At 39.3% G+C, this 14,343-nt stretch overlaps 1 protein-coding gene across 3 annotated transcripts in view; it reads left to right on the forward strand.

Moving 5' to 3' along the window:
- Positions 1-1,819: 1,819 nt before the first annotated feature.
- The window catches only part of LOC126175027 (dipeptidyl peptidase 3), a 134,010-nt gene continuing 121,486 nt past the window's right edge, over positions 1,820-14,343 (forward strand). The window contains exons 1-4 of one of the 3 annotated variants that reach the window (XM_049921545.1): positions 1,820-1,938; positions 10,295-10,469; positions 11,063-11,182; positions 11,282-11,509. In XM_049921545.1, coding sequence (XP_049777502.1) covers positions 10,314-10,469; positions 11,063-11,182; positions 11,282-11,509 — 504 coding nt within the window. In that variant the 5' untranslated portion in view covers positions 1,820-1,938; positions 10,295-10,313. The other 2 variants (XM_049921537.1, XM_049921531.1) reach the window with 2 other exon arrangements.

Raw genomic sequence — 14,343 nt, forward strand, 5'->3', positions numbered from 1 at the left:
GCCAGTGGTCGGCGGAAGGTGCACGTGCCCATCGACCTGGGACCGGACCGCAGCGACGCACGGATGCACGCCAAGACCGTAGGATCCTACGCAGTGCCGTAGGGGACCGCACCGCCACTTCCCAGCAAATTAGGGACACTGTTGCTCCTGGGGTATCGGCGAGGACCATTCGCAACCGTCTCCATGAAGCTGGGCTACGGTCCCGCACACCGTTAGGCCGTCTTCCGCTCACGCCCCAACATCGTGCAGCCCGCCTCCAGTGGTGTCGCGACAGGCGTGAATGGAGGGACGAATGGAGACGTGTCGTCTTCAGCGATGAGAGTCGCTTCTGCCTTGGTGCCAATGATGGTCGTATGCGTGTTTGGCGCCGTGCAGGTGAGCGCCACAATCAGGACTGCATACGACCGAGGCACACAGGGCCAACACCCGGCATCATGGTGTGGGGACCGATCTCCTACACTGGCCGTACACCACTGGTGATCGTCGAGGGGACACTGAATAGTGCACGGTACATCCAAACCGTCATCGAACCCATCGTTCTACCATTCCTAGACCGGCAAGGGAACTTGCTGTTCCAACAGGACAATGCACGTCCGCATGTATCCCGTGCCACCCAACGTGCTCTAGAAGGTGTAAGTCAACTACCCTGGCCAGCAAGATCTCCGGATCTGTCCCCCATTGAGCATGTTTGGGACTGGATGAAGCGTCGTCTCACGCGGTCTGCACGTCCAGCACGAACGCTGGTCCAACTGAGGCGCCAGGTGGAAATGGCATGGCAAGCCGTTCCACAGGACTACATCCAGCATCTCTACGATCGTCTCCATGGGAGAATAGCAGCCTGCATTGCTGCGAAAGGTGGATATACACTGTACTAGTGCCGACATTGTGCATGCTCTGTTGCCTGTGTCTATGTGCCTGTGGTTCTGTCAGTGTGATCATGTGATGTATCTGACCCCAGGAATGTGTCAATAAAGTTTCCCCTTCCTGGGACAATGAATTCACGGTGTTCTTATTTCAATTTCCAGGAGTGTAGTACAGATAATGTCATCAGTGGTGGCTGGAAGACAGAGAGAGCTGTTTGATGGAGTGGTTTATCAATAGTAAATATGGGCACCTTGACTTAAGGTTTTTGGGAAGGAGATTGATAGGATGAGATTGGTTTGTTGCTTTAAAGGGGGAGGGGGGGGGGGCAAGCTGCTTGGTCATCGGTCCGTGATGAAATTGGTTATAGGTGTTGCAGGTAGATGGGAAATGTAGGTTTGGGCATAGTTTGTGAAGGTAGTGTTGTTGCAGAGAGGACAGGTGACTGGGTTTCTGCAGTTTTTGGTGAGGTGGTCGTTATATTGTAGGCATTGCTGACAGCGGTATATTTATATTATTGTTCTAGTTGATGATTGACTTTCCACAAAATCTTCATAGTGTTTACACAAACGTACAGTAAGAAAACTGGGAAAGTTGGTATCATGCGTAGTTTGCATCATTAATACAAATATAGACTCCTTGTATTTTATGTACCTTTTCTTCACTAAATATAATGGACCTTTCCGCAGAAATTTGTACGGTGTCTTCTGCGGCCTTGAATGTTGGTGTTATAAAATGTGATGGAGGCGGATACAAATATTCTCAGTATGCACTGGAATGAACGTGGCAGTGGCAGTGGTCAAGACACGGGTTCACACCTACTCATTGGTTTTGCTGTTATTAGACCTACAGCGGCACTAAAGTGATTCTGTGCGCATGTGACATCGAAGAACAAACAACAATTACATTTACTTAATTCGTACAATCCATGGTTGTAACCACACCCTTTTTTTAAAAAAGAAAAAAAGGATAATCTTTTCCGCCGTTGAAAATCTTTACCGCCGCTAAATCAAATATGAAGATATCGTCGTAACCGTGCAGATCGATTCACGCTGATCGAGACAGACGCCAAATTCGGTACGAATCTAGCGGTGTTGTGGTTAATGTTGCAAGGTGATGAAATAGAAGGAATTGATTTTATGTTTTGTTGTAATATTATGATTATTGATGCAGTTAGCAAGAATGACAAAGAATCTGATGAGAACATTGTTATACCAACGCTGGTCTAAAAAGTGTATGTTTGCGACCTCATGCAGTAAGAAGATACAGGTGTCTCGTTGCAGTTCATTTTCTACTACTTCGAGAGCCGTTTCGATTGGGAAGTTTCATATTGGCCAAAGGCATCGTCCAGAGTTTTATTCCGAACATAACGGATATAACCAGACTGCTTGTAAAGGTTTGGCGCGGTGGGTTAGCACTGTCTGCTGGTGTTTTGTTGAAGTGAAGAGATACTTCTTTTAATTTCTTAGTGTATAGTAGTTTATGGTAGAAATAAGCCGGTGAATATCCGTTTCTATGGCTTTGCCTCAGAGTGTTCGTACTGTCATCATGTGTCTGTTTTAATTTTCAAATGAGTCCAAGGAGAGTGGAGGTTTCCAAGATCCATGTTGAATAATTCTGTGTGTCTCAAGTACTGACAGATGATGTGTTTTATGTTTGTGTTGTCTTCGTATGCATGTTCTTTTTGTCATTGTCTAATGATCAGGATAATAGCTGTTGTATTAATGATAACGAAAAAAAGTAATGTCCACAGTTGCTAACTTGGTAATTGTTGACTTTTGTCAATTGCGGTTCCGTCAGAAACATAGACACTCCATATTACATGCGTTACTTAAATTATCAAGTTTTTCCTTTTGGATGTAAATGGTTCCTGCGTTGTTGCTTGCACGTATACCTAATTCTGTACTATTTGAAATTCCTCTGAAGCCTCGATTAATCTCACTTTACATTTCATTTTCATTTCATTTTTAGGCAAATAATTTATTTTTCCAAGAGTTTGTTTTTCAGATTCAGTTTTGTACTTATTTGTTTACTGAGTGACCAGACTTATTCAGGCACTCATCTGGAGCTTAAGTTCTTTCTTGGATCTACATTGATGATATTCTGCCAGCTCACAAAGGTGTATCAGATTAGATGTTAAGTTTAAGGCATTAGCCTACTGTTTTCACCAAGTTGTACATAGATAGTGTAGTACTGAGGAAATTGTGAACAGTGTCTTTCAGAAATTTATTCAGTGCTTGTTTGCAAATGGACTCTCACTAAATTTTGAGAAAACACAGGATATACAATTGTTTACAGTAAATGGTATAACACCATTGGTAAATATAGACTTTGAACAGAAATCTGTTGATTAAGGTGGAATATTCAAAATTTCTGGGGGTGTGCACTGATAAGAAACTGAATTGGAAGAAAGTTATTGCAAGTTATGGTGATAAACATATCAGTAAGTTAGCCTACTATGCCTATTTTCATTCACTACTTTCACATAGCATCATATTTTGGGATAATTCATCATTCAGAGAAAAAGCATTCTTTGCACAAAAGCGTGTAATCAGAATAATAGCTGGAGCCCACCGAAGGTTACTTTGTGGACATTTATTTAAGGATCTGGGGATATTCACAGTATCTTCAAAATATATATATTCACTTATGAAATTTGTTATTAATAATCCAGCCCAATTCAAAAATGATAGCGAAGTGGGTAGCTATAACACTAAAAGGAAGGACTATCTTCATTATTATGGCTTAAATTGTATTTTGTTATGAAAACTTATGTTAAATTGAAACATTCCACATCACTATGAAATGTTGTATTCATGATCTGTGGAACAAGTATTAATGTAATGTAAGTGATGTGCTCATTTGTGGTCTGACAGTAGACATTTGCAGTATTTATCTGCCTTCCAGATCATGAAAGAATAATGACATTACCAACATCATTCCATGTCCTTGTCGTACCTGCAATTATTGCCGTCGTCAGCAATATGTACTGTACTTCACATAAAACATGAGGTGCAGTTCCTATCATTTGTAAATATGGTGCTAGCTGTAGCTGTTTGTTCTGAACAGTCTCTTTGAGAGGGTGGTGTTCTCTGGTGAAAGTGTTGAAGGGACGTTGATGTTTTGGCAGTACATTTTTCTTTCATTTAAGATTGTTTGGTCTGTATAATTGCTTTTGAATTCAACTAAGATGGTCCAGTAGTTGAGTCACATGAGTTACTTTTGATAGGAGCATACGTGAAATCCTGTTTCCTCATCCAAGTATAGGTTTTTCACGAGATTCCATATAAATTGAGAATAATGCTTGTATGCCTCCTTTGAAATGGAGTTCAGCTTGAGAGGCTCATTCTTGTGGGAGCTTTTATAGATACAGTTATCAGGCTACAGTTTTCTAATGTTGTACGTAGGTCATGCATATACCACTTCAGCCGAGGCAGTGTGCATAACTAGTCATTGCGGAATAAATACATTGTAACTAACATGTTTAGTTTAATTGTTTCGTAATAGAAGGGTCTAATGCTTTAATCAGTAATTAAATAAGTTCACGTCTTATCAGGGAAAATTGTGGTTTGTCACAGTGGAGTTCTTGGAGAAACAGCACAGACTCACATGAGCAAGGATGGGTGAAGGAAATTGTGCCCTGTTTAAGAAAACCACCCATGGACATTTGTGTGCAATGGTTCAGAAACATCTCTCTTGTTTCCATGGGAATTTGTCATAGTGGTGACTAGTTTGTTAGTGAAATGATGTGGAGCGAGTCAGTCAGTATTTTCTTTAGTCTTACTCAAGGAACTACACCTAACAAAAATTTTTATTTTACTTATTTATTTGTGCTACCCGTTTTTAGACGAATTTATGTATGGAATAGAAGTTATCCAGGACAGATTGAGTTTAGGTTAGTTCTAAAATTTACTTTGCTATCTGTCAGACATTTTATGTTGTTGGGCAACCAATCAAAACTTTTCATATTGTACTCCAGTGAGCCATTGACAGTTTAATAATTGATGATGAATGCCGTTTGAACCTCTAGTATTATAGATAGGGACATCACTGTTCTTCTCAGCTTGTGATGGATTATTTATGACATTTCAGTAGCAAATGTGTGTGTTGTGAAAGTTCATTTAAAATGGCTAACTCCTTGGAGTACCTACATAATGACTGTGGGTGACCACCACATTATTCTTACTGCTCATTTTTGTGCAATCAGTACTTTTTTTAAGTGATGAGTTACCCTAAAAAAAATTATTCCATAAGACATTGTTGAGTGGAAACATATCAGGAGATTGGTTTGTTTGTTTCCAAGACTAGCAGTTATACGAAGAGCAAAAATAGTTGACCTTAATTGTTTGAGAAGCTCAGTAAGATGCTTCTTCCAGTTAAAATTGCTTTTTGTGGGTAAGTGCTCTACCAGCTGAGTTACCCAAGCACAACTCATGAGCTGTCCTCATAGCTTTACTTCCGTCAATAACTTGTCTCCTACCTCCAAACTTCCCAGAAGGTCTGTGAAACAAGCTCTCCTGGAAGGAAGGATATTTCAGAGAAATGGCTTAGCCACAGCCTGGAGGATGTTTCACAAGAGAATTTCTGTGAAGTTTGGAAGGTAGGTAGCTCGTGATTTGTGCTTGGGTAGCTCAGTTGGTAGAGTACTTGCCCACAAAAGGCAAAGGTCTCAAGTTCACGACTAAGTCTGGCACACAGTTTTTAATTTCCAGCATTGTTCAAATTATTCAGTACAACTGTTTGCATGTGGTTCATGGTGTGGGTTCCTGTAGTCATGTCCTAGTTCATGAACCACGGGCAACATATGAGTGGCCAAGTAAGTGGTCCTGACAGTCAGGATACCAGTTACTTTGGAATAAGGCTGGGCATCTCGGACATATTCTGAGTCGTGGTCACCTTTGTGCTCATACGTCAAAGACTACCAAATCCACCGGTTAGTCCCTCAGCCGTTAGGGGTAAAACCCAATGGGACTCGGGGCAAGTAAGGCTAGCAACCTGCTTCCCTGGTACTTTAAATATGATGCTGGCAACAATCGGAGCAAAATGCCTCGGACCTTTGGAGGTGACGGAGTCCCACCTCTAACTGATAAACCAGGGACTCCTAAGATACGACTTGGCAAACAAATGGTAATGAGATGGGGAGCTATTAATATCAATGGGGGCTACTCGGGGAAGAAGGTAGAGCTGGCAGAGGCTGCAAGTAAGATGGGGCTGGACGTTTTAGCTGTTAGTGACATTCGAGTAAGGGGTGAGAAAGAAGAGGAAGTGGGAGAATACAAGGCCTACCTGTCAGGAGTCAAAGCAGGAATAGCACAATGGGGTGTAGGGCTTTACATCAGGAAAGAAATGGAACCAAGCGTAGTTGCAATAAGGTATGTAAACGAACGACTGATGTGGATAGGTTTGACAGTGTCTAGCAAGAAAATTAGGATTGTGTCGGTATATTCGCATTGTGAAGGGACAGATCAAGATAAGATGGATAGTTTTTATGAGGCACTCAGTGATGTAGTTGTTAGAGTAAAGAACAAGGACAGTGTTCTGCTCATGGGTGATTTTAACGCCAGGATTGGAAATCGAACAGAAGGGTATGAAAAGGTTATTGGTAAATTTGGAGAGGATATGGAGGCCAACAGGAACGGGAAACAACTCTTGGATATCTGTGCCAGTATGGGCTTAGTAATCACAAACTCCTTTTTTAAACATAAGAACATTCACCGGTATACTTGGGAAGGCAAGGGGAATCAGATCTGTCATTGACTATATAATAACAGATCAGGAATTCAGGAAGGCTGTGAGGGACACACGTGTATTCAGGGGATTCTTTGATGACACTGATCATTATTTAATCTGCAGTGAAATTGGGATTGTGAGGCCGAAAATGCAGGAGGTCAGGTCCATATGTAGGAGGATAAGAGTGGAGAAACTTCAGGATAAGGAAATCAGGCACAAGTACATAACAGCGATCTCAGAAAGGTACAAGTTAGTTGAATGTAGTCAATTAGTCATTGGAAAAGGAATGGACAAGGTACTGGGACACAGTACTAGAAGTGGCTAAAGAATGTCTTGGAACAGTAGTGTGTAAAAGTAGGATGAAGCAAACAGCTTGGTGGAATGATACAGTCAAGGCAGCCTGTAAAAGGAAAAAGAAGGCGTATCAAAAATGGCTACATACCAGTACCCAGGTAGACTGAAAGTTATGTTGAAGAAAGAAACAAATCCAAACAGATAATTGCGGCATCCAAGAAGAAATCGTGGGAAGACTTTGGAGACTATGGGTCAAGCTGCTGGAAAACCATTCTGGAGTGTAATTAGCAGTCTTCGAAAGGGAGGTAAGAAGGAAATGACAAGTATTTTGGACAGGTCAGGAAAACTGCTGGTGAACCCTGTGGATGCCTTGGGCAGATGGAGGGAATATTTTGAAGAGTTGCTCAATGTAGGTGAAAATGCGATCAGTAATGTTTCAGATTTCGAGGTAGAATGGGATAGGAATGATGAAGGAAATAGGATCACATTTGAGGAAGTGGAAAAAATGGTCAATAGATTGTAGTGCAATAAAGCGGCTGGGGTGGATGACATTAAGTCGGAACTCGTCAAATACAGTGGAATGTCAGGTCTTAAATGGCTACACAGGATAATTGAAATGGCCTGGGAGTTGGGACAGGTTCCATCAGACTGGACAAAAGCAGTAATCACACCAATCTTTAAACATGGAAACAGAAAAGATTGTAACAACTACAGAGGTATCTCTTTAATCAGTGTTGTGGGTAAAATCTTCTCAGGTATTGTTGAAAGGAAAGTGCGAGTATTAGTTGAGGACCAATTGGATAAAAATCAGTATGGGTTTAGGCCTCTTAGAGGTTGTCAGGACCAGATCTTTAGCTTACGGCACATAATGGAGAAGTGTTATGAGTGGAACAGGGAATTGTATCTATGCTGTATAGATCTAGAAAAGGCATATTACTGGGTTCCTAGGAGGAAGTTATTGTCTGTTCTACAAGATTATGGAATAGGAGGCAAACTTTTGCAAGCAATTAAAGGTCTTTACATGGATAGTCAGGCAGCAGTTAGAGTTGACGGTAAATTGAGTTCATGGTTCAGAGTAGTTTCAGGAGTAAGACAAGGCTGCAATCTGTCTCCACTGTTGTTCATATTATTTATGGATCATATGTTGAAAACAATAGACTGGCTGGGTGAGATTAAGATATGTGAACACAAAATAAGCAGTCTTGCATATGCGGATGACTTAGTTGTGATTGCAGATTCAATTGAAAGTTTGCAAAGTAATATTTCAGAGCTAGATCAGAAATGTAAGGACTATGGTATGAAGATTAGCATCTCCAAAACGATAGTAATGTCAGTGGGAAAGAAATATAAACAGATTGAGTGCCAAATAGGAGGAACAAAGTTAGAACAGGTGGACGGTGTCAAGTACTTAGGATGCATATTCTCACAGGATGGCAACATAGTGAAAGAACTGGAAGTGAGGTGTAGCAAAGCTAATGCAGTGAGCGCTCAGCTTCGATCTACTCTCTTCTGCAAGAAGGAAGTCAGTTATCTGTGCACCGTTCAATCTTTCGACCAACTTTGTTGTATGGGAGCGAAAGCTGGGTGGATTCAGGTTACCTTATCAACAAGGTTGAGGTTACGGATATGAAAGTAGCTAGGATTCATGTTACACGCATGGGAGAAGCAAGGTTACCCAAGAGACTCATGGATTCAGCAGTAGAGGGTAGGAGGAGTCGGGGCAGACCGAGGAGAAGGTACCTGGATTCGGTTAAGAACGATTTTGAAGTAATAGGTTTAACATCAGAAGAGGCACCAATGTTAGCACTGAATAGGGGATCATGGAGGAACTGTATAAGGGGGGCTATGCTCCAGACTGAATGCTGAAAGGCATAATCAGTCTTAAATGATGATGATGATAACTGTTTGCATTCTGTTTAAGTATGTTTCAAAGCAGTTCTTTGTAAATCTATTGATTCCATAAAACTTGGTTTTTCTAAGAATGTAATATGATTTACGCTATCAGATGAGTTGGAAAGAGCACAAAAAATTTCAAATTGTGATTTTTATTATTTGGTGTTTATAATATTTGATGAGCGAATGTATTAATTAGCATTCTTAGTTGAGTAACCCTTCTGGAATCCAAAGCATGATATGTTAAGTAAATTGCTTCTACTTGAATGTGAGATTGCTATTGAATATATCACTTTCTCTGATATTTTATAAGATATCAGTAAGAAGATTGGATGATTATGTAAGTCTTTCTTATTGCCTTTCTTGTAAGTAGATTTAACAATTTCATATTTTAATCTGCCGGGAAAAACTGTGCCAGTGATGCATTGCATGTATCACTAAGGATTTGTTTATCAAGTTGGGAAACTTTTCAGAATTCTGTCTGAAATTTCGTCAGCACCATATGGAATTTTGCAGTGAAGGCTGTTGGTGCCACATCCAGTACCTTAAAGTTTTGTGGAATGACATTTTTAATAATTCTCTTGCTTTTTCAACTGAACCATTTAATCCTATTTTTGCTGCTACATTTAGAAAGTGGTTGTTGAACAGTTCTGAAATCATAATTTCTGTTGATGAACATGTATTAGCATATTTTTAGAGACCTTGACTGCTGCCTCTGATATGGTGTATCTCTAACAAGTTACTACCAGTTGTGCTGTTTTGGTTCTATGCATTTTTGTGGAATCATTTATCAACCACAGTGGTTTGCTGAGCCCAGTACCCAGAGAAATTGACATAAAAATTTGTCACACCCATTTTATTCCTTTATTTTCCTGTATCTTCCAGGCTGGAATTTTTGGAACTCATATTTAACTTTCCAATGTATTTATGAAGTGACGACAAAAAACTGTTTGTTCATTATATCAAATATGGATAGGATAATCTTCCTAGAGGATAATGAACTGGAAATGGTATAGATTTTTATGTGTACCAACAGTGATAATTGTTTGGTTTATGTGCTATTTACACTGAACATTTTCTACGGGCAATCAGTTAAAAGCCTGACAACATGCAGAATGCAGCTTGTAGAATAGATGTATTACTTTTCACTTATTGCAAAACACTAGTAGAATCTGAATCATTGCAAAATTCTGATGAGCGAGCTTATCTATTAAAATAGTGTTAAAACTAATGATTAATGGAAGCTTCTGTGTTATGGTACGGGTAACTCATTTACACAAATTGCATCATATTTACAATCTGAACACCTGTTTTCTCCCCGTGTACATTGTCCGTCTGCTGCTGAACATTACCTCAACTAGCACCCATCAGAGTTCAAACCTATGATGTCCCTCCTGTTCACCTTAATCAACCTTAGACTTAAGAGCGGCCGTCCTTTGAGGAGCAGACTTACGAACACATCTTGCATGAAATGTTCGATAATATTATTAAAATGTGTAATCTTATTTTGTTGCAGATATTCTACGTGTGAGGCAATGAGTGACAGAAAACATTACATTCTTCCAAATGACCAGCCAGTAGTTGAACTAGACTGCACATCTGCCTTCAAAGACCTAACAGAAAATGAGAAGTTGTATGCTCACTTCTTAAGCCAAGCATCATGGAATGGAGGTCTAATTGTTTTGTTGCAGGTAAGGCAACAGGTTTTAAGATATATTTATAGAATAAATTAATCTGGCGTGATGACTGGGTGTTGTGTGCTGTCCTTAGGTTAGTTAGGTTTAAGTAGTTCTAAGTTCTAGGGGACTGATGACCATAGATGTTAAGTCCCATAGTGCTCAGAGCCATTAAATTAATCTGGAAAATATTGTGACTGTGTTTCTGGTGTTTTGGAGAAGTTTGTGATTGGGGTCAGAAGTTCCCGAGTGGAAAAAAAAGGGTGTGGGTTCTTCTATTTGAGCCCTTCTTGCTCAGTGTACATATGTATGCACCCAACTTATGTGTGGAATTGGTGTTTTTAATAAAAATCATAGGTACTTAAACACCTTTAATTTGCTAGCATAAATCAGGAATTCTGAAATGTCCATCCTACTATGAAAGTGGACTCTAACTAATTTCTGTTGATTTCTAAATATATTAAGCTTTATAATACATGGATGTAAATTGTGAAATGCGTTTGTCAAGGTCATTCAATTGTTCTAATTTGCATATTAGAAAATATGTTGACAAAATTCTATAAGAGTAGCTGTTTTAAATGAGTTAAGTATTGAGCTTATGATTTCAGACTTCACCGGAATCTCCCCTAATATTCATACTTCTCCACAAGTTATTTTTGGGACAGCCATTAACAGAACTACGAAAAGTAGCAATGGGTGAAGGAGGTCTGACTGAGGAAGAATATAAGGTAAATGGTGCCTGTTTAAAAATTTGTAGTGTAAACAGTCTAAAAAAATATTTTGTCCATTGTAAGTAACAAATACTTGATGTATTTCTTTATTTTCAGGCATTTTTGGTTTATTCATGTGGTATTTTTACCAACAGTGGTAATTATAGAGGTTTTGGTGACAGCAAGATAATTCCAAATTTGCCTGTTGAGAAATTTGAGCAAGTGGTAAAACTGAGTGAAGCATATAGAAGAGAACCAAAAGTCTTGCAGAATCTGTGGGACAGGTGTAAAGACAGTATATATTCCTTGACTGAGAAGGAGAAATCTCTTGGTTTCGCTGATAAGGTACGGTATTATTGTACACAGTTAAGAGTTGCATGTCAGCTAATTTTGATGAAGAGGCAAAGAACTGTATTTATTGATGAAGGGGGGGGGGGGGGGGGGCAAGAAATTGCAGCAGTCAGAGACAGCAGAAAAGCGTAGAATTTTGAATTTTAATTCTATGTTTCTACTTTCATCAGATAATATAAAAAAAAGGTACAGAGGGAAGATATAACAGAAACCACAAATCAGTTTGATTAAATAAGGGTTGTGGATGACTTGGACACAATTTTTTTGTCTTGGTCACATTTTATTTCTGATCATGCATTTTGGCAAGCAGCGATCCTCAAATCAAAATCTTAGAAAATCAGTACAAAATATTTCATCAAGTAGTACTTGATAATACCAAATATAAGCACTTATAATTCATACGGTTGTCTACTACTTGATGAAATACATTGTATTTCAGTCATGTTCATTTACCCCTATTCTTTTCCCTTCCTTCTGAAGCCACTGTCTCCAAACGCTTGCATGAATATAACCATCATTTATGTGTGTTCTTCATTTTTTATTATATTGTCTGGTTTTGCATGTTTGCCAATTTTGTGGAGAGAAATTTGTAAACTTTATGAAAAACTACAAAAATTTCTTTTGTAGAATATAAGAAAACTGCTATCTTCTTAATGTGATAAAGATACGCGAAAAGAGAGTATGAAAGTAAGGTACAACCTTAGGTGTAAAACCTGGCTGCCGGCCAGGCGCTGCAGAGACTAACTTAGTCATTCACTTTAGGCAGCCACCCCTTAGAATTCTAAATCTGGCCATATGCACGATTTGGTAACACTGTACGATGAGGGAGTGCCAGAAAAAATTGTCTTCTTCTCAGTTTGTGACAGTGCCTATGAGCTGGTGATGTAGTGGTAAACATCACATGATATAAACACAAAGCTATGAGTTGGTCCACTCCTTCCTCTATTTTTTAAATTGATTTTCGACTGTCTGCTAAAGTTTTCAGTCTGATGGAACTTCAAAGATAATTCGCTTTACTTTTTAACTCAGCAGTAATACAAAAACTTCCAGAAACAATTCGCCAAAGCAATTTCATAGCTACATAAAGTTCAGAACAGTCCACACTTTGATAGTTTCCTCACTCTATTGTGACCATCAGCTACTGACTACAAGCTGTCTCATGTCAGGTGCAGTCCAACCAGGTGACCATGGCATGGTGCTGTGGATGAGTTTATCATAAATGATTTTCTTATTTGATGTTATAGTATTTATTTTGCAGTTACACATTTGATTTAACATACTTATGAACATTGTTTAAATGTTGTAAAATACTTGGATGTGGAAAAAGGACTAACATTTACAACATATTGCTTGCTTTGGTTTAATACATCAGTGGAGGCAGCTCTAACTTTAGTATTGTGTTTGTGGAGTGCAGTCGTATGTGGCTTTATGCTTAATTACAGACTTACTATTTTATCAGTTGATTTGTTTTCACCACATAACGCCCGCTGTTTACGTTCTTCTTCGTTGCTGAGCGATGTATCACTTTTTGTTCTGACACTGCAACTCTTCCTTTCCTATATCTTTACTACTTTTTATCTATATAAATGATGAACTATTGGTTTTGCCATTTAACAACTTTTTAATAGCTGTGGAACTATTACAGGCCTTGGGTCCCACCTAATGTGTCACCTGTCTATATGTTTTACATGAACCTTTCAAGACTCGATCGATCTGTTTACAAGGAGAAAGCAGAATATCTCTTCCTTTGACGTTGTCCAACAACGACCTAGGAAGCTCGACGCCCTCGCGGCCCAGGCTCTTCCATGGCTCGTGGTAGTTTGCAGCATTCGTTTTATTCCTTGCCCACTTGCCGCTACGTCGAACTTTCGTGGTGATCGTTGGGCAATGTCTTCCACGTTATCTGCAACATAAATAAACTTTCTTCCCACAGTATTTCTGAAAACCCAAAAACAAACTTAAAGAACATAATAATAATAACTGTTCTTACAATTATTCGTATAAGTCTTGGTCGATTTAATGAGGGGTGGGACAGGCCTAAGCCTTGTGACACCACAGGAGATAGTGCTTTTGTGCAAAACATGTCAGAAAAGGTTTTTTTGCTTGAAGAGTGTTCTGGAACTAATAATTTTCTACTTTCAGGACATCTCAATAACTGAAATATTTGATGAACTGAGACTATTATGTCAGAACCTGTAGATTTCTGCTGACATGGGATTGGTAAAAAACCTGAGCAGTGTCAGATTGTTTTAGATAATGAAAAAGAATTATTGCTGATGATTAATTTGTCTCTGATGTTCACTGTTGTGTTCAGTAAATTAATAGAAAACACTAGAACATATTCACTGTACCAATACAATTAAATGCAGGGTGTATCAAAAAGAATCATCTGATTAAAAAAAAATAATAACTATTATTTGAGATATGTGCGTGAACAATGTACTGTTGGAAGGAGCAAACTCTCAAAGTTTTACATGGTTCCCACTAGGTAGCAGCAGTGTGCACCCACTTCAGTTCTAGTAAAAATGGTGTCAGGTCAACAGAAAGCGTTTTGTATTCTATATTTTGCACAATGCAGCTCAGTAACAACTGTGCAGCATGACTTTTGTACTAGGTATGGTGTGGATCCTCCTACAGCACAGAGCATTAGACAATGGCATGAACAGTTTTGAGAAACAGGTTGTTTGTGTAAATGCAAATCACAGGGCCATCCCCAAGTGTCTGAAACAGACATTGAACCATCCGCCATAGTTTCACAAGGAGTCCGCAGAAATTCGTTTGCCATGCAGCTCGACAGATCAACATGCCCCAGATGTCCGTCTGGTATG

Source organism: Schistocerca cancellata, chromosome 1 (genome assembly GCF_023864275.1).
Source record: "Schistocerca cancellata isolate TAMUIC-IGC-003103 chromosome 1, iqSchCanc2.1, whole genome shotgun sequence".
NCBI classification, from domain to species: Eukaryota; Metazoa; Arthropoda; class Insecta; order Orthoptera; family Acrididae; genus Schistocerca; species Schistocerca cancellata.